General features: G+C 37.5%; 1 protein-coding gene across 7 annotated transcripts in view; it reads right to left on the minus strand.

Annotated features, from left to right (window-relative positions):
- DMD (dystrophin) overlaps nt 1-23,213 on the minus strand; it is a 2,687,035-nt gene that overhangs the window by 364,021 nt on the left and 2,299,801 nt on the right. For all 7 annotated transcript variants that reach the window (XM_070291485.1, XM_070291489.1, XM_070291490.1 and 4 more), the window contains exons 58-59: nt 14,810-14,930; nt 13,920-14,188 (exon numbers count right to left, since the gene is read on the minus strand). In XM_070291485.1, coding sequence (XP_070147586.1) covers nt 13,920-14,188; nt 14,810-14,930 — 390 coding nt within the window. The remainder of the gene's footprint in view (nt 1-13,919; nt 14,189-14,809; nt 14,931-23,213) is intronic.

The raw sequence follows: 23,213 nt of genomic DNA on the forward strand, positions 1-23,213 counted from the left end.
TCAAAAAATATTATTAAGCAGCCATTAAATGCCAGGGAATGTTCCAGGCACTAGACATCAAGCAGTGCACAAAATAGACCAAGTTCCTATGATTCCACAGCTTAACTCTAATGAATGCAATTTCATTTAAATGATGACTGTTATTATAAAGGCTTATAAAGAAACAAATCCCAAGCCAAAATGTATCCATAGCTACAAAATGCAGCATTTTTGACCAAGAAGATGGAGGACAACATATGGTATTGTATATAGTAGTTCCCAAGAGATTCTTTTTTTCCCATTAAAACAAATTAGGGTACCTCTGCATGTGTGAATAATAATTAATAGAGGAATCTACGGTTGTGAATCACCAGTGCAATATACTACACCCAGTTTACTTTATACTGGACACATTTATTTTAAATAAAATTAAAGATACTCACTACCGAAATAAAATGGATTTTGCAGATCTGATTTTTCATTCAATATATTGTTGTTGGCTTAGAAGTTCTAAAACAGAACTGAATCAGAGATGAATATAAAATTTCTAAGGGCTGAGATAAAAAACAAATGGAAGAGGGCAGAAAATGATTGTAAAATGCCCTTCTATAATTATTTTTTTACTTTCAGATTATTGTAGCTCCTGAATTTAATGTTTTAAGTCTTTCCAAAATGCCTTTCTTATGAATGGAATAACACAAGAATAAAAGATTGCACTACTTCAGATCAAAAGAAATGAACATAATATGAATTTTCTTCATTAAAAGCTATGTGACAGCATGTTTAAAAATTAGATTGGTAAATTTTTGATAATGGTTCATCTTTATTTCATCATATTCCTAGGCTGAAAAGAAAGTCTTATGTATTTACTTCTAAGCAATATTTTCCCTCCAGATATATTAGTGGTTATTATTTTTACCTCAATATATATGTGTGTGTGTGAAAGATCTGGCTAATGAAGTGGAGTCAAGAGTTTACTTTGTTCTTCATTTTTAATTTCATCATACTTTGAGGAGTTTACTTTCAAGATATTGCTCTGATTTTTCTGATCACATCTTTGGGTAGGAACTAAATTCATATCCTGTTATGTTCTGTTATGACAACCACTATCATGATAATGTCCATTTAAGTACATGTGAATGATGAATAAACTACTACAGACACAAATGTGTCTAAGTGTCAAGCTGTCTAATCAATGGACTCAAATGTTATTTTTTTTAAAAAAAAATTAAGCCATGGGCCAAATCTACCCTTTAAAATATTTGATTAGCATTCAACGAAGACACCATATTCTAATAGTAATAGATTTCTTTTTCATTTTGCAAAAAGGGAGTGTGGGGACTTCCCTGGTGGTCCAGTGGTACGGACTGCGTGTGTCCACCACAGGGGGTTATAGGTTCAATCCCTGACCAGGGAACTAAGACCCCAAAATGTCGTATAGTGTGGTCAAAAGAAAAAAAAAAATGTGATTTAGTATCCTTGAAAATCTGTGGGCATGATGCTGTATTGATTATCTAAAGAATACTATTTCAGCTGAAAAGAGGGTTTAAGATCTTAATGAAAAAATCTTTTTCACTAAAACTTCAAGATTTTTTGGAAAGTCAAAGTGTGTCAGATTTCTTTAAGACCCATCTTGCACAGGACACTCTACCCCAACCTTCAGGCAATTTTTACACTGAGACAACCTTAGAAATGTCTTCCTTTAACCTTTATAACAAAATGTCAGTGTGGCTCCAAAGGTAATATTTTATTCACTGTGTAAGTCAAACTTCTGCTCATTTGTTTACCTTATATTTCTTCTAATTTTATGCTTTATTGGATGTACAAAAGTCACCATTGTATTGGATAACTCTTGTAGTATGGGGTTTGTGTAAGTAGTATGGGGTTTGTGTAAGTTGAAAACAACGAACCATTCTTTTGTGACTTTAGCCTTTCCTTGCTTGAAATATTGGAGGGCAATGGCTAACAAGCACTGGGGGAAGGAGGTGAAACATTGTTTCATGTGGCCTACGCTTGGTCCTTGGGTAGATGAAGGCCGGAAACCATGGAGCAATTCTGCGGGTGTTATTTAATGAGACCTAATAAGATTTAAGGGGATGACAGAGGATGAGATGGCTGGATGGCATCACTGACTCGATGGACGCGAGTCTGAGTGAACTCCAGGAGTTGGTGATGGACAGGGAGGCCTGGCCTGCTGCGGTTCATGGGGTCGCAAAGAGTCGGACACGACTGAGCGACTGAACTGAACGGAACTGAATAAGATTTAGGTTCACAGCCTTGTAAAGACTCCAAACTGGGTTAGTAGGCTTTCTGAGTAGGAAAATAAGTAAACAAGATGAAACTCACTGATAGTTTGCTTCAAAAAACACATCAATATACCGGCTTGAAAGTGACAGTGAAAGTGTTAGTTGCTCAGTTGTATGCTATTCTTTGCAACCACATGGACATCAGTCCACCAGGCTCCTCTGTCCACGGAATTCTCCAAGCAAAAATACTAGAGGGGGTAGTCATTCCCTTCTCAAGGGGATCTTCCCAACCCAGGAATTGAACCCAGATCTCCTGTATCACAGGTGGATCTTTTACTGTCTAAGCCACCAGGGAAGCCCATATATGGCTTACCTGTCATTTACTTTAGTTTCTATTTACTTACTACACTTGAGCATATATTGCTGATAAATTGACTTCATTTTCTCTGCTAAATAGCTTAATGCCATGTTAAGATCATGATGATACATTTGAATATTTGATAGGGAAAAGCTCCAAATGAGCCCACTGAGTCTATAATAATGTGGAATCCCAGGGAACAAGTGTTCTAAAAATAACTGTATTTTGAAATAGGATCAGCAGGCTCTTAACTTTATGAAGGAAAGAAAAACTTCACCATAAAAATCAATTCTTTAAAAGGAGAAGAAATCTATCTTAGTGCTAGAATTCTCTAGCCTCATTCTGGTTAAGAGAGTTTGACATTTTAGGGCTGAACACACTGTGGAAATTTAATAAATATTGAAGTTTACAAACAAAAACATAACAGTGATATGTGGACCAATTTTCAAAAACATTGAAAATCAATGTGCCCTTATTCTGCCTAATTTGGTTAACTCAATTATTTAATGTATACTTGATTTGAGTGGGTTTATACACAGCTATTTCAATTTTATATTAAGCATTAATCAAATTACTTTCAATGCAAAATTCCCTTTATTTTCATCCCCTAACCCCCCAAGATTTCAGAATAAAGGGGAGGGCCTATTTAAAATATTGCTAACTTAATGTTAAAGCATACTTTCACACATTTGTTTCTATTATATTTTGCCCATAATTTTCATCACATATACCACTCACCCTATACCAAAACCATAAACTCTTTCATAGGCATTTAATAGAGTGATTATGCATCACCTTTGGGGGGGGGGAAACCCTCTTCCCTAATTACTGCAGTTAAGACTATATCCTAATTTCTTCCAGTTTCACCCCATATCCATTTCCATTTCTACACACAAACATACACCCTCCCATCATGAACACAGAGCCTCAGTGGGTTGATGAGCTAAATTAGAAAATGCAGTAATCCCTGAATAAGTGATCAGCTATTCACATTGAGCAAGCAGGTTTTAATTTTAAAACGTTGAATGGCCTCAGCTATTCCTAATGGCCTCAATTTCAGCAATTCTGTAAAGTACTTGCTTATCATCAGTATGTTTGGCAGAAAATTATAAGGAGTATTTTAAAATTTAATTGTTATCATTGGTAACATGATAACATTTAAACAAAGTGAATATTCTGTGACTAAATATCTTAAAGTATTAAGAGTGCGAAGGCAAGTTGAATTCTAAGTCATCTGAAGCAACTCAAAACTTGTATGAGTGCCATTAAAATACCAAAGAGAACATTGGAATAAATAACAGTGAATGTTTTGTACGAGACAGATTTGGAAAGAGTAGGCCATTATTCACTTCAAGGTTTTAGAGGGAAACTCTGCTCCCTCCCTAACCATCAATCACTCTCACAGGAGGCCATGTGCCTGTATTCATTTTTAAATGTTCTGGATGTTCTGAGATTCAAAAGAAATAACAAATGATATGTTTATTACTTATAATTGGAGAATTACTAACAATAAACAATATATGTATTTATACGTGTAGACCATGGTTCTCCTATGGAATGATGGCTCTCACAGTATCCCTGGAACAGCAGCACCGCAATCACCTGGGAACTGGTGATGCAGATCTTTAACTCAGCTCCAGATCTCCTCAACCAGAAACTCTGGGGAAAGCCTTCACCAATCTGGGTTTCCATCAACTCTCTAGGTGATTCCGATGCATGCTAAGGTGAGAGTCATGGCCACAAAAAATTATTGACATTCTCAATGACTGTGTCTAAATACCTAGGATCCTCAATGGTCACAAATATCTGATCAACACAGACACTTAGAGATTATGTACCTATAAAGCCAAGGTTGCTTACAAAGCCATTTTCTTTACTGATAATCATCACTTTCTCAGACATTTCTGTGAACTCTTCTCTATTGTTACCAACCTCAGTAAATATTAGGTTAACCAAAAAGTTTAGGTTTTTTCGTAACATCTAAATGGAAGGGGGGAGGGGGGCACGTGTGGGAAGGACAAACGTTTTGGCCAACCCAATCCCTAGGTGGTAGGTTGCACAGGGGGGAGGGTGGATTTTTCATAAACACAATTTTCATCACCTCTAAAGAATTACTGCATGTGTAAGAGAAAGTAGCACTGAAAAGGCCATGTTGAAAGACAGAGGCTGAATGGATTACTACGTTCACTTACTGTCTATAAGGGACACGTTTCCTGGCCTGGACATCCACCCTCCAGTTGCGACTGTTGGCTACTAATGCTTCATGGCCGCCTCTCTTCTTCAGAAAGGTCATCCCTGCTGATTGGAGCCCCTATCTCAGGAGACAACACACATTCCCAGCCTGGGAGGTGACTCAAGTCTCTAGGGGTGGGCCACAGCCAGTGGTGGGCTGGAGCAGAGCCCAGGAGTCAATCGTGTGCGTTTCTTCCCAAGTCCATGTTCGGTGAGATCACGCTGGTAGCTTGAATCAGTCATGGCAGGAGTATTTATACCCTGACAACTGGAAAACACTAAAAATCAGTGTTCACTCCACCTCAGAGCTAGCTAATAAATGCTCACTGGCGTGCTGCGATTCATGGGGTCGCAAAGAGTCGGACACGACTGAGCGACTGAACTGAACTGATCTGAGCAGAGTGCTGGCCACAGCCAATGGCTGGCTGGGGTACAAAAGGACAACTCTGCTGGGTGGTTCATACTCCAGAGCTTTCTCCATTTGAATCAAGACATAAAGCTAGATTTGGCCCGAGATGATATGCTTGATAGGCTCTTTTGTCTCCCTAGTGATGCTTTCCTAACTCCCACACAGGCTTCTCCTGAAAGCTGACCATCTACAAATCCTGTACACCCAGACCCCTGTTCTTAGGGTTTGCTTCCAGGGAACCTGACCTATAACAACCAGTTAAATTATTAGTTAAGTGACTGCTGTACAAAAGACTCGAAGAATGTATGATCAAAATCACAAAGAGCTATAAGTCATGGACATTTTGAATCACAAAGATCAGACAAAAATGCAAACCATATATCTGAAATGGGAAGGATCTACCTTTTGTGTATGTGTACATAAATGAAAGAAGCTGTTGGAAAAAGAGGAAGCTGTCACAAACTGGGCAATTTTTCTATCATTCTTCTCAAATTATGCTTTCATACCCATAGGTGAGGAGCTTCCCTGGTGGTAGAGTGGTAAAGAATCTGCCTGCTAATGCAGGAGACCTGAGTTTGATCCCTGGGTTGGGAAGATCCTCTGGAAAAAGAAATGACTTTCCACTCCAGTAGTCTTGCCTGGAGAATCCCATGGACAGAGGAGCCTGGAGGGCTATAGTCCATAGGATCCCAAAGACTTGGACACAACTTAGCGACTAAACAACAACCCACAGGTGAATATACTGGAGGATTCATTTTACATAGTATGTTGGAGAAAAAACATCTTTACATTAAAACACAATAAATCCATTTTGGAGAAGACCACAGAATTGAAATGAGATTTTAAAAATAAGAAACATCAAAGAAATTTTATGCTCATGGAAAAAGGAAGTAAGCAGGTGGAAGGGGAAGATATCTGGTTTTATATCCTCAGCCATTCAGAGAACTGAAGCAGAAAAGCTTGAGAAGCACTGCTTTTGGCAAGTTCAGTTGATAAAAAAATCTATAGCAATTGTTAACTATAACTAAAAATATAATTTTAGTGTGAATATATCTTATTATGAAAAAGCTTACTTTTCTTAGTCCCCATTAAGTGTTCCATTAGTATCATAGGCACAGGTATTCCCACAATTCCCAGAAAACTGATTAACCAAGAACCAGCTTGATGCCATCACTGAACTTGGTTAAGGTAAGAGGGCATAATATCGGCATCACGTCAGCTGTTTAATTTTAAAAATTGTAATTGCAAGGCATGATGGGAATACAGTAGGTGCTGACTCCATGGGTTATTTGTTCTTAAGTCGTTCATTGTGCTTCTGGTAGGAGAGTAGCAAGATTTCAAATTTTAAACTTGTTACTACTTTGGTAGATGTCAAAGGAGACTAAAAATCCATATTGACTGTGTACGTCCACCTTGGAAGAAAACATGGAATTTTAGTTAAATAACTGACTCAATCTAAAACTTTCAAGTTGATGTGTTACATGCACACATACACACAAACTAATAAAAATTCTTGTTCCCTCAGCTTGGTGCTAAATAATTATATTCTCAGGAAAACTAAGATGCCATTAATATAACTCCCAGGACATTTTATTCACAAAATAAATTAAACATTCACACTCTGTAATGGGATCAGATTTCTCTGGGTATAGGTTTAACCATACTATAAGTGAATGAATCATTGAGTCTTTAGATGTGCTAATGCTGATACTATGTTACTTAAGTTTTTGTTTTGAACAATCTTTTATTTTCCAAGACTTGAGAAGAGTGTTTATAATTAATCCCAGCCACAAACAAAGCTTTGGGAATAAACCCTTAGTAAACAGGACTGGCATATTAAAGGATCAGTTTTTTGACATGGCTGTTTTCAAATAGTAGGAAGGATGATACTCTTTGGAGGAATTTTTATTATCTAACTAAATACTTCTTTAGTAGAATAATGTCAGATGAACTCATTAGCTGAACATTTTGATTAGCCATGTTCTCCTAAATATTCCATGACAAGAAGAGCTGTACAACTCTGATTTAATGCAGTCACAATGGCAACCAATTCTAGCTGCTGCTTTTATCACAGTCCATCAAAGGAATACAAAGAAGCCCAAATTAAAATAAGTTCCATAATAAAAAGAACATGTTCCTTTTCCAACTGTTTGAAAGCCTTTTCCTATCTTTAAGCAAAGTTCACTCAGTAATTACCTTATTTATGAAAGTAAAAAGCAGAAGGATGTTTCTCTTATTAAATAAATGACTTTGTGCTTTGAATGCGGAGGGCATCTCGAAACAGTCAAAAAGAAAGCCGCATTGAATGTCATCAGCTTATTTCCTCCCACCCACTGTTTTAAATCATTTGCCTGGTTCCAATGTATACTACACTTACGTAAGTTGTTTATGAAGAGCCAAATTAATAGTCTTCACAATTGTTTTCCTTGGAATTTGGAGAGCTGACAAATGAATTAGTAGAAAATGGCAATTCTACATGAATTAGCTTTTAAGTCTCCCTAAGAGGCTGATGCAGAACTTAATAAGAGACTTATTAGGGGAAGTAGGGCAACTTAATTCAGATTGATTATAGACTTTGGTGAAGACAGCTGGGGTTCAAATGAAACTGCAAAGGAACTTATATGCACTTCAAAGTATGCTAAGCAGATGTCTGAAACAATTACTCTGTGCTGCCTTTTCAGATATTTCAAAGGCAGGATGGGAATAGCATGGTAAACCAAGGTTCTATTTGCCTAAACCGAGGTAGGGGCTTTAAAAACACACACAGCACTATACCTAAAGTCCGATGCCTTGGGTAAAGGAACATGATTTGATGTTGCTGTCCTCAGTAATTTTCTTTTAATTTTATAAACAGAGCAGGAAATGAGAGCGAATACATGGGAACTAAGTAATAAGCTCTCCTGGCAACATTAACTTGCACTTAATTTTACATCGAACAAATAATATGGTTAGGAAATTTAAGATGATTAAATTCCTCCTTTAGTGTCTAAGCTCTAGTAAGGCCAACAATGATCCTTCTATTTAAAAATACTGGGAAAAAAAAAAAAAAAAACAAAACCAAACGTCGACTTCTTAACGTATTTAAGTGAGAGTTTCCTATAATATGCCTTCTCATAGATATACTCTCAGATAGTAAAGGCCAAATCATATGCTTTTAAACATCAGAATTGTATGCTTTGAAAACTAGATAAAACCCTGGTTACTCCATATGACAGGCATTAGTTCCATATTTAACCCAGATTTATAAAGGATTATATCGTTTCTGTGTTTTCTTCTCCAACAGCTTACATTAATATGTGTAGCGCTCACATAAAAGCAACAACAAAGGCCTCCACAGAGAATTACTCTGTTACTTGTAGCCCATAGCAATTGACAATTGTTAAGAGCAATTAACAAAATATTAGTAAGCTTTCCTTTTCTTACTATGGGTAGTACATCTTATTCATTATGGAAATATCATTCCTTTATTCAGAGTGGGGAGAGCTTACATATTGTGAACCAGTTTGGTCCTGCCTGGCCATGCATCTCCTCTCTCTGTAACAAAGGATTATAAACTTTCTCTATAAAACTCATATATAAGAAAGGATTTAAAGTCGGCTCAGATAAATGACAAATACAACAAAATTGATGAATAATAAAATATCAGGGTTAAAATGAAAAAAGCAATAAGGGAGGAGAGAGTTACATGAGCATGGCTGAAATCTTGCTTCTAAAGTGAAGATGAAATTCTAATGTGTTACATCACATTTCACATTACCTACCAGGAGGAAACATACTTGGTTTTCTCAGTGTCAAGTTCTGAGATAGCATTTCTCTGACAAATTTCTCAGATAAACCATGCCACAGGTAGCCTGAAGAGAGCACTTACCAGTTTTCTTCTTAATTTTTTAGATGGGAATGTTGAAAATTGAAATAAGTCAGGATGGCATGGTGGCCTCATCGTTATCTCTGTTCTACTATGTTCATAATTACATTATTCTCAATTATAATTACAAAAAGGTCCAACTAAAATATTTCATTGTAAGAACTTCAAGGAAAATCTCACAGAATCCCTGTACTTGAATGTTCATAATAAGAAATATAAGTTGAAAGTCTGATTGAAAAAGAAAAAAAACAACAACACGTAAAATACATAACTACAAGGGTATGAGAAATCTGCATATTCCAAAATGGCAGCCTGGGAGAGTCTAACTATAGTGTGTGAAAAACTGTTTCAAGTCAATTGGCAAACTAACGGCAATGAAACGTTGCTGGCTCAAGAATGACGTACCAGTCAGTGTCGTGAAACCATGGTAGGTTAAAACAAAGAGACAACATGGAAAAACAACAACTTGCACAAAGTTTTTCACACAGGAATTATTCTTAAGAACAAAGATGTCATAAGTAGACTTTAGATTCCAAAGTGGTTCTACTCTATTAAAACCTGAATGTTTTCCACTTATAGGTAGATGTGGCACACCTAGCGATTCAAGGAGTTATTCTCATTCCCCATGACTACAGAGAATGTAAGAATATTTGCATAGTCACATAAGCATTGGTGTTATTTCCAGTAAAATGAGAAATCATGATTCTGTCCTTAAAATATTTGATAAGCAGTATGAATCATGAATTTTAAAAATAAAGAGGCATTTAAAATTTAAATTTTATTCTAGTGGTTATTTCTATGGCAGCTATATTTGGAAGGCTGAGATTCTCTTAGTGAGCTAAATAGTCAATATTAACATTATGTTCCTTTCTCTTATTGTATATACACTGTCCTAAAGATGATGACTAGTAATAATGCCATGTCCATAGGGTTCTAAGACTTAGTTGCTGTTTTATCCATTCTCCAAATTCTAAAATCACATTTGCTAATGAAATGATGTAATGCTAAATCCCACAAAAACACACATTCCATAGTGACTTGAATAACAACTTCTTTAACAAATGAGAGCTGAATGGAGGCGGATATTATGAGAGAGTCACTAAGGGTGATGAAAACAAACTGAGATGGATACATAAAATGTTCTGGCTACCAGCCTAGCTATCCGCTCTGCATTCCCTACAGCATGGAGCTTCTGAGGGCTTAAATTTAAGGGCTTAAATTGCTGAGTAGAAAAACAGGAAGCATGGTATTAAGTACTCTTCGGCTGCTTTTCAAACTAAGTTTTAGTTAATAAAATTTACTCCTGATAAACTACCACCACCAAAGTTTCAAAGCTGGTATTGTTGAGATGCAACAGAAAAAACCTGATGTTTATTTCCACTGTGAAATGAAGAGCAACTTCTGAAGGGAAATAAATATACATAAATTCATATCATCTATAATTTTAAGATAGGCATAAAATATTCATGGAATACTGGTTTAGAAACCAAGATAATCCCATCTGTTATGACCAGTAAATGCATATTATGACCAGGTACTGTAACTTTAGTGTATTGTGTCTGAGAAAGAAGTGTTGTTACATACAAGCTCTTTTTAAAGCAGCATTCAGTGTATACATGTTTTGTTATTACTGGGATGGGAGTGAGGAGGCTTACCAATCAGGGTATGGGAAATAAAGTTAGTCTTAGGATCAAGAACAGATGAGAGAGGGGAATTGAAAGGAAAACCGCAAATAGGGTTGGGTCAGGGCCAGCTGATATATGAGCTGTTCTATTTTTAGTTAGTTTTTGTTATTAAGTCATGATATATCCATTCTCCATCTATATTCATTATCTTACTAATGCTCCTGTGTGACCCATATGACTCAAAATGAATCCTTTAAGTCAGCTCAAAAGCCTATATAGTTAGCCACTTGATTTATGAACTAATTTACTTCCTTTGGGACATTCTTTTAAGTTAATTTGCCATTTGGGGGAAATTTTTAAGAATTTAGTTCCTAGGGAGGTGGGAGGGGGGTTCAGGATGGGGAACACATGTACACTCATGGCGGATTCAAGTCAATGTATGGCAAAACCAATACAATATTGTAAAGTAAAATAAATAAGTTAATTTAAAAAAGAATTTAGTTCCTATATTTTGGGATAAAAAGAATATTTTTAATGCTAAATAGGTAACGTATTTCAAAACATTATTTTAATTTTTATGTACACAGAATTGTTAACCATTGCTTTAAAAGTTAGACCTGGGGTCATAGAATGTTAGGGAAGATATTTTGGAAGTTATAAAGTCAAATTTTTAATCTCCCTTGATATCTTCACCTACTATTTTAATGAAGAGCTTTTCAATTCCACATTAGACTGTAGGCTTCATAAGGACAAAGACCAAGCATGTTCCATTTATAACACTTTGCGAAGAGTTGACTCATTGAAAAAGACTCTGATGCTGGGAGGGCTTAGGGGCAGGAGGAGAAGAGGACGACAGAGGATGAGATGGCTGGATGGCATCACCGACTCTATGGACATGAGTTTGAGTGAACTCCGGGAGTTGGTGATGGACAGGGAGGCCTGGCGTGCTGCAATTCATGAGGTCTCAAAGAGTCGGACACAACTGAGCGACTGAACTGAACTGAACACATACATAGTGCATTTCACAGAAGCTCATAAACAACTGTTGGGTGAAGGAATAAAAGAAGCTACATTAGACTTCTTATATGCTACTGGCAATTTACCAGGAACTGTGAATTCACAGATGTACAGCAGGATCCTTTTTCTGAGGACGCTTACTTTCTATGGGAGAACAAAAAGGCCACAATGTACGTGAAGTTTACGTGCAAAAATTTAAGCATGTGTGGTGATCTATAGATGCACTGAATTAAGAGCAGTTTCTTCTGCTTGATGGGAGGTGGGGGTGAAAGATGGGCTTGGAGCCATTGGAGTTGAGCCGAGTGAAAGTTCACCAGGCAGATAAGTTGGGCTGACCAGGCAGAGTGGAGAGCATTTGCAAAGGTAGAGAGTTATGAAAAGAGATGGGGAAAGGGGGATATGGTCAGAGTGTCCTTAATGGCCTAGAGAGGACAGAAGCAACAGTCAGGTTTCTATGCTAGGGCTAGGAAGAAACAGGGTCACCTGCCTTTGGCATTTGCTGGACTTCTTCGTCAGGCAGGCAGTCTCCTGGAGAGTGTTTGGATTAGAATTGGAAGAGAATGGATAACAGAAATATCAGTAAAGAAACTGTTTATTCATTCACTCACTAAGCAAATATTTAAACTGTAGTGTCTGTGATATGCCATGAATGCTAATGGGGAATGGGGTTTAAGGATGTATAATATAGCTACCTGAATTAACAGATGCTGGGACTAGAAGGGGACACTGGGTAAAAAGAGGAGAGAAAACATAAAGGAGATATTCTGAGGCAAAATGAGCAATCATTTTGTTGCTCCTGTTGGCCCATTCCCCTTTTGACCTAGCTTTTCTTCTGTTTCCTATTTCAGTTAATGGATCATAAGCCAACAAGTTGCTCAGGCTAAAAACTTGAGGTCTATCCTTGAATCCTTCTGTGTTTTCATGCCTCCAGGGAATGGCATATGGGTTAGCAGACCAGAAAAGAGATTCAGACTAGAAATTCAGATCAGTCACCATTCACTCCATTTCAAACTGGGAGCATTTATCCAAAAAGAAGAGAACTGACCTGGAGGAGGAAATGGCAACCCACTCCAGTATTCTCTGGAGAGTCCCATGGGCAGGGGAGCCTGGCGGGCTACAGTCCATAGGGTTACAAAGAGTCGGACATGACTGAAAGTGACTTAGCACATGAGCTAAGATTTTTATAGAATTAAAAGAGAACTGAGCTCAGATTAGAAATTTGAGCGTATCAACACCTGAAGGGTGGGGAGAGTTTCAGAACTGAGGAAAATAAAGGATGAAGAAGGATGTGGAGGAAGCAGTGCCATGAAAGCCCAGGAGAAGAGACCTTCCAGAATGAGGGGGCTGCCAAATGTGCCAAGTTCAGGTGAGGATTTCACTTCTTCTGCATTTGAACCTGGGGGGATGTGTTGGTCTTGACACTAGATAAACAGACTAAATATGTTTCAAGTTGCTACTTTTCAAAATGATACTCTTAAATATGTATATTCTTTCTCTGTAAATGTATTTATCATCTTTGTGCCATATGGGAATGTAACTTTGGTCTCATGGACATTATTCCAAATATAGAGTGATATTTCCTAATCCCTGCAGTGGACTAATACAATGCAAAAATTGTATTCTATACAATGCCTTTTAATGGAAGGGCAGAATTAATGGTCTTAGTTCACAGTACTATAACTCACTCAAGTCATATAATTCAGTTAGCAAAAAGGCCAAAACCTAGACTCCTGGCTACTGACTAAATATTGTATTTTTCCCTTCTCTGATACTAAGAACCAAAAATACACACATACACACACACACGCACATGCACTCAGACACCCATGAGTAATTCAGACCACTTTAGTACACTAGAATTTCCTCATAGCAAAATCCAAAAGATGTTTTCCCCCTGTAACTTAATATTTCATTTTCTATTACTGAAGACAGACAGATGATTAGATCACTATCTTCTCAATGAGAAAATATTGGGTTGGCCAAAAAGTTCGTTTGAATTCTCCAGGCCACCACTCCCACCCCCACCACCCCGCCAACCATGCGCCAGAAGACTTTGAATTTGTGAAAGCATTCAAGTACATAAGGGCCCCATTTTTAACTTTTCGAGAAGAAAATATTGTACCAGAGTTCAGATTAGAACCTCCTTTAAATCTCTCAAAGGGTGCTGAGGTCAAGCAGTAGACCGTACCTTGACTTTCTCAAGGTGATCCTGGAGGGAGTCAATGAGAAGATCGCCCACGGGCTGCCACGATCCCTTGATCACCTCAGCCTGGCGCAGTTTGAGGTCCAGCTCGTCCGTGGCCTCCTGCAGTTCTTGGAGTCTTTCGAGGGCCTCGTCTATTTTTCTCTGCCAGTCAGCCGAGTGCAGGTTCAATTTTTCCCACTCTGTGTTGACCTCCTCAGCCTGCTTTCGTAGGAGTCGTGTGACATTCTGGGCTTTCTCCTCAGGCGGCAGCTCTAAATTGGCAAAATGACAAGGTTTTAGGCCACATTCGTTTTTGTGTGTTTTTTTTTAAAAAAAAAAAAACCTGCTGAAAAGGTCATACTGGTAAAAAGAAAGAGAAAAGTTTCACAACAGGGTAACCTTCTGATTAATGGTTCTTTTCTGCTTTGGAGTTTAGCACATCTGAAGTCGTGTCTTCCTGAGTGAATCTGTTCTACTTTATATCAGTCAGATAATCCAAGATTCATTTATGCTACTGAGTAGCAAGATGTTAGGATGCACACCACCAGCTCGAATTTACTGCAGGAAAGAAGGCTCTTAAATTGAAAATTAGCTTATAGTCTTTGTGACAATAAACGTCCTCGCAGATAATCTCTTTTGTTTGTTGTTTACTAAATGTTTCAATAAGTGATCGCTAATCTCTTTTAATGTTTATTTATGAATGTGTAAACAGATTTATGCATGGTGCTTTATGAGTCCCTTTTCTTTTTCAGCATCAAGGTTTAATTTGAATCGATTCTATTTAACCCAGAAAATATGAGACCTATCCAGACCTTGGCAGCCAGAATGGATGGGATGCTCTGTCACCACTGATCCTTCTATCAATATGTTATTACAGTTCCACATTCAATTACCTCTGGGCTCCTGGTAGAGTTTCTCTAGTCCTTCCAAAGGCTGCTCTGTCAGAAATATTCGTACAGTCTCAAGAGTACTCATGATTACAGGTTCTTTCGTTTTCAATTCCCTCTTGAAGGCCTGTGAAATGAGATGAAAAGAAATGCTGATTTGGTTTGTGGCATTCTTCTCCAAATTAATCCTGGGTGCTCAGAACTTGGTTATGAAATTCCCAGGTCAATTTCTATCTCCTTTATTTATAAATTGATAGCCATAAAATGATAAAGAAGGCTCAATGGATCTTTCTGTTAAGCAGGAAAACACTGTGTATTGTGGAGAGCATAGCAGAGCTTTCAAGATACGTCAACATCCTTTAAGATATGAGTGATTTATTTAAGTAACTTGACTGCCAAGCTTGAAACCTGGAGCTAAAGTTCTAAGACATATATTGCAAAACTCTAGCAGGGCTAATGAAACTTACGCATACCCAAAAGAATAGATATACAGATTATAATGGGAAACCTAAAACGCCACTTGGAAAAAACTTAGGTTGTACTGAAGTATACAACCAATCCTAATTCATAAACATCAGCTAATTCTGTCCAAATGCCTGACAATGAACATAAAGATGTATTAATAGTAGACTAAGTGAAACCTCAACACTTTTGAGAAATACCCGTTACATTTTCTGCTGTGACTTCTTTGAACATGGGAGAAATGTTTTGAGGTACACTGGAGGTAGATTTGTAGAAACAAGCTTCTCTTAAAGAGTGAGCCTAGAATAGATGTCTTGAGGTCATTCTAAATCAGCTATCAATTTAAGTCTCTAACTTAATCTTCTTTGATACAGGGTATTAAAAGACAACAAAATTGCACATTTTCTGCCTTCAAGAAGTTTCTGAACCAAAAGAAGGGAGAAAACAAATACACTAGAAACAACGAAAACACTAAAATTCATACCTAACCAAGTGCTAAGGGTTGTGAGACATCCTGTGAGGCTAGGATAAATTCAGATACTCTGAAACCATTGAAGTAGCTATTGACCCATATTCCGCAATCTCAGAAGGGAAATTGTTAATGAAAATATTAAATATCACATAAATGCTAAAAGATCAGCGTCAAAACAACAGTAATAATAGTCATCCTGATCTGCTGCTGCTGCTCCTACTAAGTTGCTTCAGTTGTGTCCAACTCTTCGTGATCCCAGGGACTGTAGCCTACCAGGCTCCTCCGTCCATGGGATTTTCCAGGCAAGAACACTGGAGTGGGGTGCCATTTCCTTCTCCAAGTCATTCTGATCTAGAACTTAATTATTCATATCTTGTTTCAATTCTACCTTATTTTTAGAAAGGTTGCCTATTGAATTTAAACCCTGTTTTGTTTCTGAGAGAAAACTTAGCAATATCTTTAAATTTCAGGTATATCATGTTTTAAGAGTACTCTACAAGTACACTGTGTGACACATTTATAAAGAAAAGCCTAATGGTATTTGCCATTTAAAGAAATCCTGAGTCTGATACTTTGCAAAAGGATCTATCTTTCAATGTTATTTACAGTTGAGCAGAGAGAGGCAAGGTTTTTGAGCCAAAGTAATGAAATTTTATAAGTGCAAGAGTAGGATTCAGCCTGTAGATAGGGATGCAACTTCTGTAGAGTTGGATATTCTTGCACCCTTGAAATCATACCGAGTGGGTGGGTTATTTGTCCTGCTTACATGTAAATTTTCTCTCTGATATTTCATTTGTAATCTGTTTGTGAATCTGCACACAGACATGTTTTTGTGTGCATATGTGTATATAGTTCTTGTATTCCTGCATTTTTATCAAATATCTAATTTTTCCAAATTCAAGATAATTATTACTTTACTTTGTCTCTCCAGTTGGACTTGACAATAGGAAGGTTATACTGACATTACCAATGATAAAAATAATAATATCTCCCTTTATTGAACTGCTATGTGTCAGTGGTTATACTGGAGACTAGAAATACAGAGTTGAATGCAAAACAGCCCTTCCTAGGGAGGAACTTAGAGTAAATAGTGGAAGATTTGATTACATAAATAATTTCAACACAATGTGGAAAGTGCTATAGGCTTGCACAATATGGGAAAGGAAATTGGGAAAGGCTTCCTGGAGAAGATAGTATTCATGAAGAATTCTAAAGCAGGAACATGAGTCAGCAAGGGAAAAGTAGGTTGGAGGAAGAGGAAAGAAGACGAAAATGCATGTATGAAGACAGAGGGTAACTCAGTGTGCCAGTGCAGTTCTCTCAAGTAGGTGAGCATTTGTAGAAGATCAAGTACAAGAAGGAGACATGTCCACAGATGAACCAGGGTACTGTTCTCAACTCAAACTAATTAGACCTTTAAGTCAGGGTTTGAACCTCAACCTCCGACCATATACAAAGTCTAGATGTTGTCTTGTAGGTAATCAGGAGCCTTTGAAGGGATTTAAGCAGGAAGTGGCGTGGGCAGATATGCATTTCAAATCAATTCTTTGGACATTAGTACAGAGTATATATTTGAGAAGGACAGAAATGGAGTCAGAGAAAATAGGAGGCAATTGAAAGAATTCACTGAAAGCTTATGAGGATCTGATCCAGGGAAATGGTATCAGGAAGAAAACAAACAAACAAACAGAGTAGGGAAATGTTTAAGAGAGTAGAGATGTGGGAATTTGGTGACCAAATTGATGCTAAAGAAGAGGAAAAAGAGCAAGGGTGAACTCCTAGTTTCTAGGTTGGGTAGAGGAGGGAATGCTGGGTGCAATTCAACTAAACATGAGGAAATAAACTCTCCTGGATTTCTCAGGACACCTATAAAAAGTTCTAGCCACATGAACACCTTCCCATACCATGAGAATTAGATCTGTAATCATTTGTCTGATTAATTTTACCAATCCAAGAAGGCCAATTGGTTATAGCCCAGAGTAGTTCTCTAGGTTAAGCCGCAAGGTGTCAGAAAGACTAGAATGGCTATCTCTGTGGGCATTTACATTTCAAAACTATAAAGCCCAGACTTTGGAGACATTTCTAGGTTGTAGAATCTGAGATGCATGGGGCTACCTGGCTCCCAGAGAAGCTGGAATTAGGACTCAGAGCCATTAGTTTTCCAAGGAGACCCTTTCAGAGGGAGAAGGGGACAACTGCCTCCTTCTCCTTTATAAGCAGAGAAAAATCATTTTTTCCTGGGTCAGTCACTCACACAGGAAAATTTTCATCAGATCTCACTATGTCTCCTTAGGGGTAAGGCTTGAACAAAGGGTAGAAGGTAGTGATGATATTTACTGGAAGTTGATTAAAGGAAATTGGCCTCTGGTCTAGAACACCTTATGTGCACATTCAGGATAAAAATTAATAAAGATGAATATGAAAACTCCAATACTCCTATGAGGGGGGTCTGTTGGGCAACAGAGTAAGGGGACGTGATACCCTCAGCTTGGAGATATAACATTCATTCCAGCAGGAAACAAGTTTTGAATGCCATGTTTAGAGAGAAGAAATGAGATATAAGAGTCATTCTCTCACTAAGTTAATATACACTAAGGGTCTAGGACGATGCTTATAGGCAAGCAATAAAATTACATCAGGGGATGAGATTACTCAGTGGAGTGAACTGAAAAGAAAATTCTGGAGAACATACACAAAAATTTAGTGAGCAGACAGAGAAATTGCATCCTATGAAAAGCTGAAAAGGATTGGATAGGCATAAAGATTGGGGGAAAGAAGGACTGTAAAGCTGTTCAAGACAGTGAAGAGTTTGAGAGGAATAAAGTGGCCAAGAGTGTCCAATCATGACAAAGAAGTAAAGCAAGATCAGCACTGAAAACTGTTCATGAGACTTGGTGAGAACAATTTCAGTGGAGGCAGTAGCTTTGGAAATAGTTCAGCTGAGGAGCAAGTGAGAGAAGAAAGAGAAGGTATTTCAAATGACAACTATTTGCCTACTTTTTTTTTTTTCCTGAGAGGGAGAAGATGACAGGACAGAGATGATCACAAGGTAGAGAGAGATACATTCTTTTTAGGATAGTGGTGGTTTGAACACAGACGGAAAGTTGGATAATCAACCATCCTGGTCTGCCAGGAACTAAGGACCAGGAACCTTTGATGCTGAAACCAGGACAGCATCAGGCAAATCAGGACAGTTGGTCAACACAGTAGAGAGAGAGATATTAAAGACCTCAGGGCAAAGTGGAAATAATTGTTGGGGCAGGGTCTGTCAAATAAGGAAACAGATTTTAATGGTCCCACTAAACTGAAAAAGCTCAAGACACTGTTTGATGATGCGATTCCATTGTTAAAACTGAACAGCCCTGTGATGACCTGGAAGAGTGGAATTGGAGGGTAGGGTGGGAGGGAGGCTCAAGAGGAAAGGGATATGTATATACATATAACCGATTCACTTCATCATACAGCAGAAACTAACACCACATTGTAAAGCAATTATACTTCAAAATAAAATTAAAAAACTGAACAGCAAATAATTCAAGGCTGAGGACCACCCATCCATTGTGAGAGAACACTTGTTTGCCCCTTGAGTTGTTGGCAACAGCTTAGCTCCACCACAGCTGCACAGTTTATTTCTAAATATGAGTCACTAAGGATTAAAATAAATCTAAAGAAACGACAAAGGAAGTTCTGTCATTACAAACACATAAGCACTATGATTTTCACATTGGTGCCAGAAATTAAGAAAAGAAAGTAGATGGAAGAAAGAACAGTTAAGTGACTGAAACTTGAGAATTTAAGAAGATTTAGACTCCACACACACATAAAAGTGTAAAAACTCCAGAAAAAAAGGGAGAGAAAAAAAAAAAACTATAAAGAGCAATGTCATATTAAACATGGTTATATGAAAGGTGCTCTTCCATTTATTCATGTAACACATTTTGAGCACCTACTATGTACCAGACACTGTTCTAGGCAATGGACATCATTGATTCTTATAGCATGGAGTTTAAAAGAGATAAGCTCAGGTAGAAAAATAATAACAAGACAACAACAGCAAAAAAAAAAAAATCCTCATGAAGATATTGCATTAAAATGATGAAAAATAGATTTTTCAATATCTGATCAATTTACCCCAGACTCCATGTTATAACAGTTAACTTCATTTGGAAAGTAAGGAAAATGGAGCCATTTTAAAACAACAACAACATTCAATACCAAGAGTGTTAACTCTTCGATAGTGTGTTGTTTCACAAAAAAATAAAGTAGATTTGAATGACACTGGGGAAAATACATACTTATATACAGTACTGATTTTGTCTTATGGATTATAATTAATATTTTAAATCAGGTATGTTGGTTCATTCATTCGCTGATATGAAAAAGCTACCAGACATAAAGCCCTTCTCCCTTACACATACAAAATGTATCTTTACATTATTTAGATGTCAATATTCAACTGATATGGTATTTACTTCCTGAATCTTTTGAACATATGAAACTATCTGCTTTAAAACCCTCCATTTCCCCCATACCTCCTTTCTTCTCTTTTTGAGAGAGCCAGGCCCAAGGGTCTAAAATAGTGATGTGGAAGAACTGGAAGCAACTACAAAACATTTCAAGTAACTTTGTGAAAAGAAAATAATCTTCTGTCTCACAAATGAGAAAAAGGCCTACTAAATTGATATTTTTCCTTTAGCTTCTTGAAGTTCAGAAAATAAACTTATAGGAATTGTGCTACAAAATTACAGTAGCAGCAAATCCCAAGGTACATCCATTTTATTGCAAAGGTTAAATCATCTGATGGATAGTATTTATACCTCATAAATACTAACCAACTGGGTGACTTGACTGCTTGCTGATTGATTCATTCATTCACAAATATTTATTTTGAATCTATTACATATAAGGTAGGGCAGAAATAGAGACCTGATCTTTGTCCTTAAGGAGTCAATAGTTTGGTTGAGTAAGTATGTTTGTATAAAAGCATATTTTTATTTAATTAATGTTTTACCATTGTGAAGCAAAGTACAGATAAGTTAGGCTTTTACCTAAAGCCATCTGTTCATCAGTCACTTAGGATCCAAATTTTGAAATTCTTACGCCAGTCTGAAAGTGACTAATAACAAGAAAACCAGTTTCCTAAATTACAAAAAGTGTGGAAGACACAGAAGTGGAAAATCCTAATTACAGTGAGGCAAATGAAAAAGTTAAAAAAACCTGAAAGTAATAGAGAAGAACCAAGCTGTTGATTATTCATCTTAAGCCAGGCTGGAAGTCAGAACAAAAAAAATAAAAGTTCCTTGAATTACAGAATATTTGAAAGCCACAAAGGTGGAAAATCCTAATGACTGTGAAGCAAATCAGAAATAAAAAACCTGGAAGTGAGAGAAAAGAACCAAGTCACTGATTCTTTTTTTTTCTGCCTGTCCTATTTGTGGGGAAAAAATTAGGGTGAATATGACCAAACAACTTAATAATACATAAATAGGAGTAGCTTAGAACCATGTCGGGGTGGGGGGCAGTGAAGGGTGAGATACTGATTTGCCTGATAGAAATCAGAGAAGAGTGATATAGGACGAGAATGTGGGCACAGGTACAGGCATTACAGAGAGAAAAGCTATGTTGCTGTCACTTATAAAGCCAGGGGCCTATTACTAAGGATGTAAGTAAAAGCTCTTGCATTTCAAAACAAATCTCTTTCAACCAGGTACACTGTACAGTTTCCCCGGAGCTGAATTTTATCTATATTCCCACTGAAGTGCCATCTGTATTGGTGTCATTTGGACTGGCAATCTGAAGGAATGACTATATGTTATTTCCACATTTGTTAGCAAAACTTCACAGAACCATCCTGAGAGGCAGGCTAAAGTGGTGACAAGTTCACTGTCCTGGGTAGCAGGACATAAGCTGAAGTCTGGGCTGGGCCCAAACTTGGTTGCATGATCTCAAAAAGGTCATAAAATCTTCCCAAGCCTTCCCGTTCTCATTGGTAACATGTAGAGGTTTGCTAAGTATCTTACCTAAGTTCTAACATCCATTTCTAATATTCCATAGTCAACATGTATAGATCATTCATTGGTCCCAGGCCTGTTACGTGGCGGCACTTTGAGACGGTCTCCCTAAGGCATCGTTCCTGATATTAAGATTAGAGAAACAGCTTGGCACCTAATAGATACTCAATAAATACAGTTGAATACATAATGGAACACTCAGGTAGAAAAACCAAGTGTGTTATATGGAGGCCAGTTGGATTGAGATGCAGACGATGTGAGAGTGAAAGCCTCGTTTTATGAATTAGGAGAGAAAAAAAATAATGCTGTCAATTGGGAAAAACTGAGAGATCCGTTTCTGGGTCCACTCTTAGTTTCCAGCTGTAAAGTTGAGAGTAATCTGTGAGTTACTAGGTGGATTTTCCTTGAAAGGAGGCCCTATTAGCCCTGCCTTCTTAATCCAGGTGATTTCTTCTCTAAAGGAGATACTGACGTCCACCCATTTGCAAGTTCCATTATTTGAATGGCTGGCTGGGGCTTTTCTCTAGCCTGTGTTGGCTAGATGAAAGGACCTACAGACTTAAAAAGTATAAGTGATCCAACGGTGGTGCTTCTTCAACAAATGGTTACTGACTGGGCACAGGACAAGTACAGCAACACCGTCATACTCACAGATTGATTAGTATCTTAGTTTTGTCATATCATGTTGTTTGTTTCCACATTATTTTTACCTTATCTGTATGCCTATGTTGGTTTTACTCCTGACAAGAACGTTGCTGAATACATTCTGTTACCGTAACGACCTTTCTCATTTTTAAGAGCCAGCCAATTTATTGAGTCTCGAGCACATTAGAAATATTGTAAGTACTAAACACTGATTTAGGGGCAATCATTGTCCAATTAATCTGAAATGAAGATCACGCAAGAAGGCAAGATCCAAATGTGGTTCACTGAAGTAGCAGAGATTCTGCTTCTAAGACTGTAAGACAAATTCATAGGGATTTTTGGAAGAAGGAGATTTGCCAGAAGTGGCAACAGAGCCCAAACCCCCAGAAAGACAAAGGATTCACTTAATACTCATTCACGATACTTTGTATTAGAGAAGTTATGAAAATGGGACAGATGAGCTATCAAGGAAAGCTCATAGTCACCTTTATATTTTTATTGTGGTAGAAACATGTAACAAGAGATACTCCTTCACAAAGTCTGAAGTGCGTGATTCAGGAGTGTTACGTATAGGCATTAGGGCACACAGTAGATCTCTCAAACTTACTCATTTTGCATACCTGAAAGCTTCTACTTGATGAAGAACTCCACATTTTCCCCTCTCTCCAGGCCCTGGAAACCACCCTTCTCTTGGCTTCTGAGTTTGACTACATATCATCTTTAAACCAGATAAAAAAGTTTATCTTATTTTCACTCTACTTCTGCAGAAAATTGAACCCAAGGGATTATAGTATCAGATACATGTAGCCATTGTTTCTGG

The sequence above is a fragment of the Ovis canadensis genome, chromosome X (assembly GCF_042477335.2).
Source record: "Ovis canadensis isolate MfBH-ARS-UI-01 breed Bighorn chromosome X, ARS-UI_OviCan_v2, whole genome shotgun sequence".
NCBI classification, from domain to species: domain Eukaryota; kingdom Metazoa; phylum Chordata; class Mammalia; order Artiodactyla; family Bovidae; genus Ovis; species Ovis canadensis.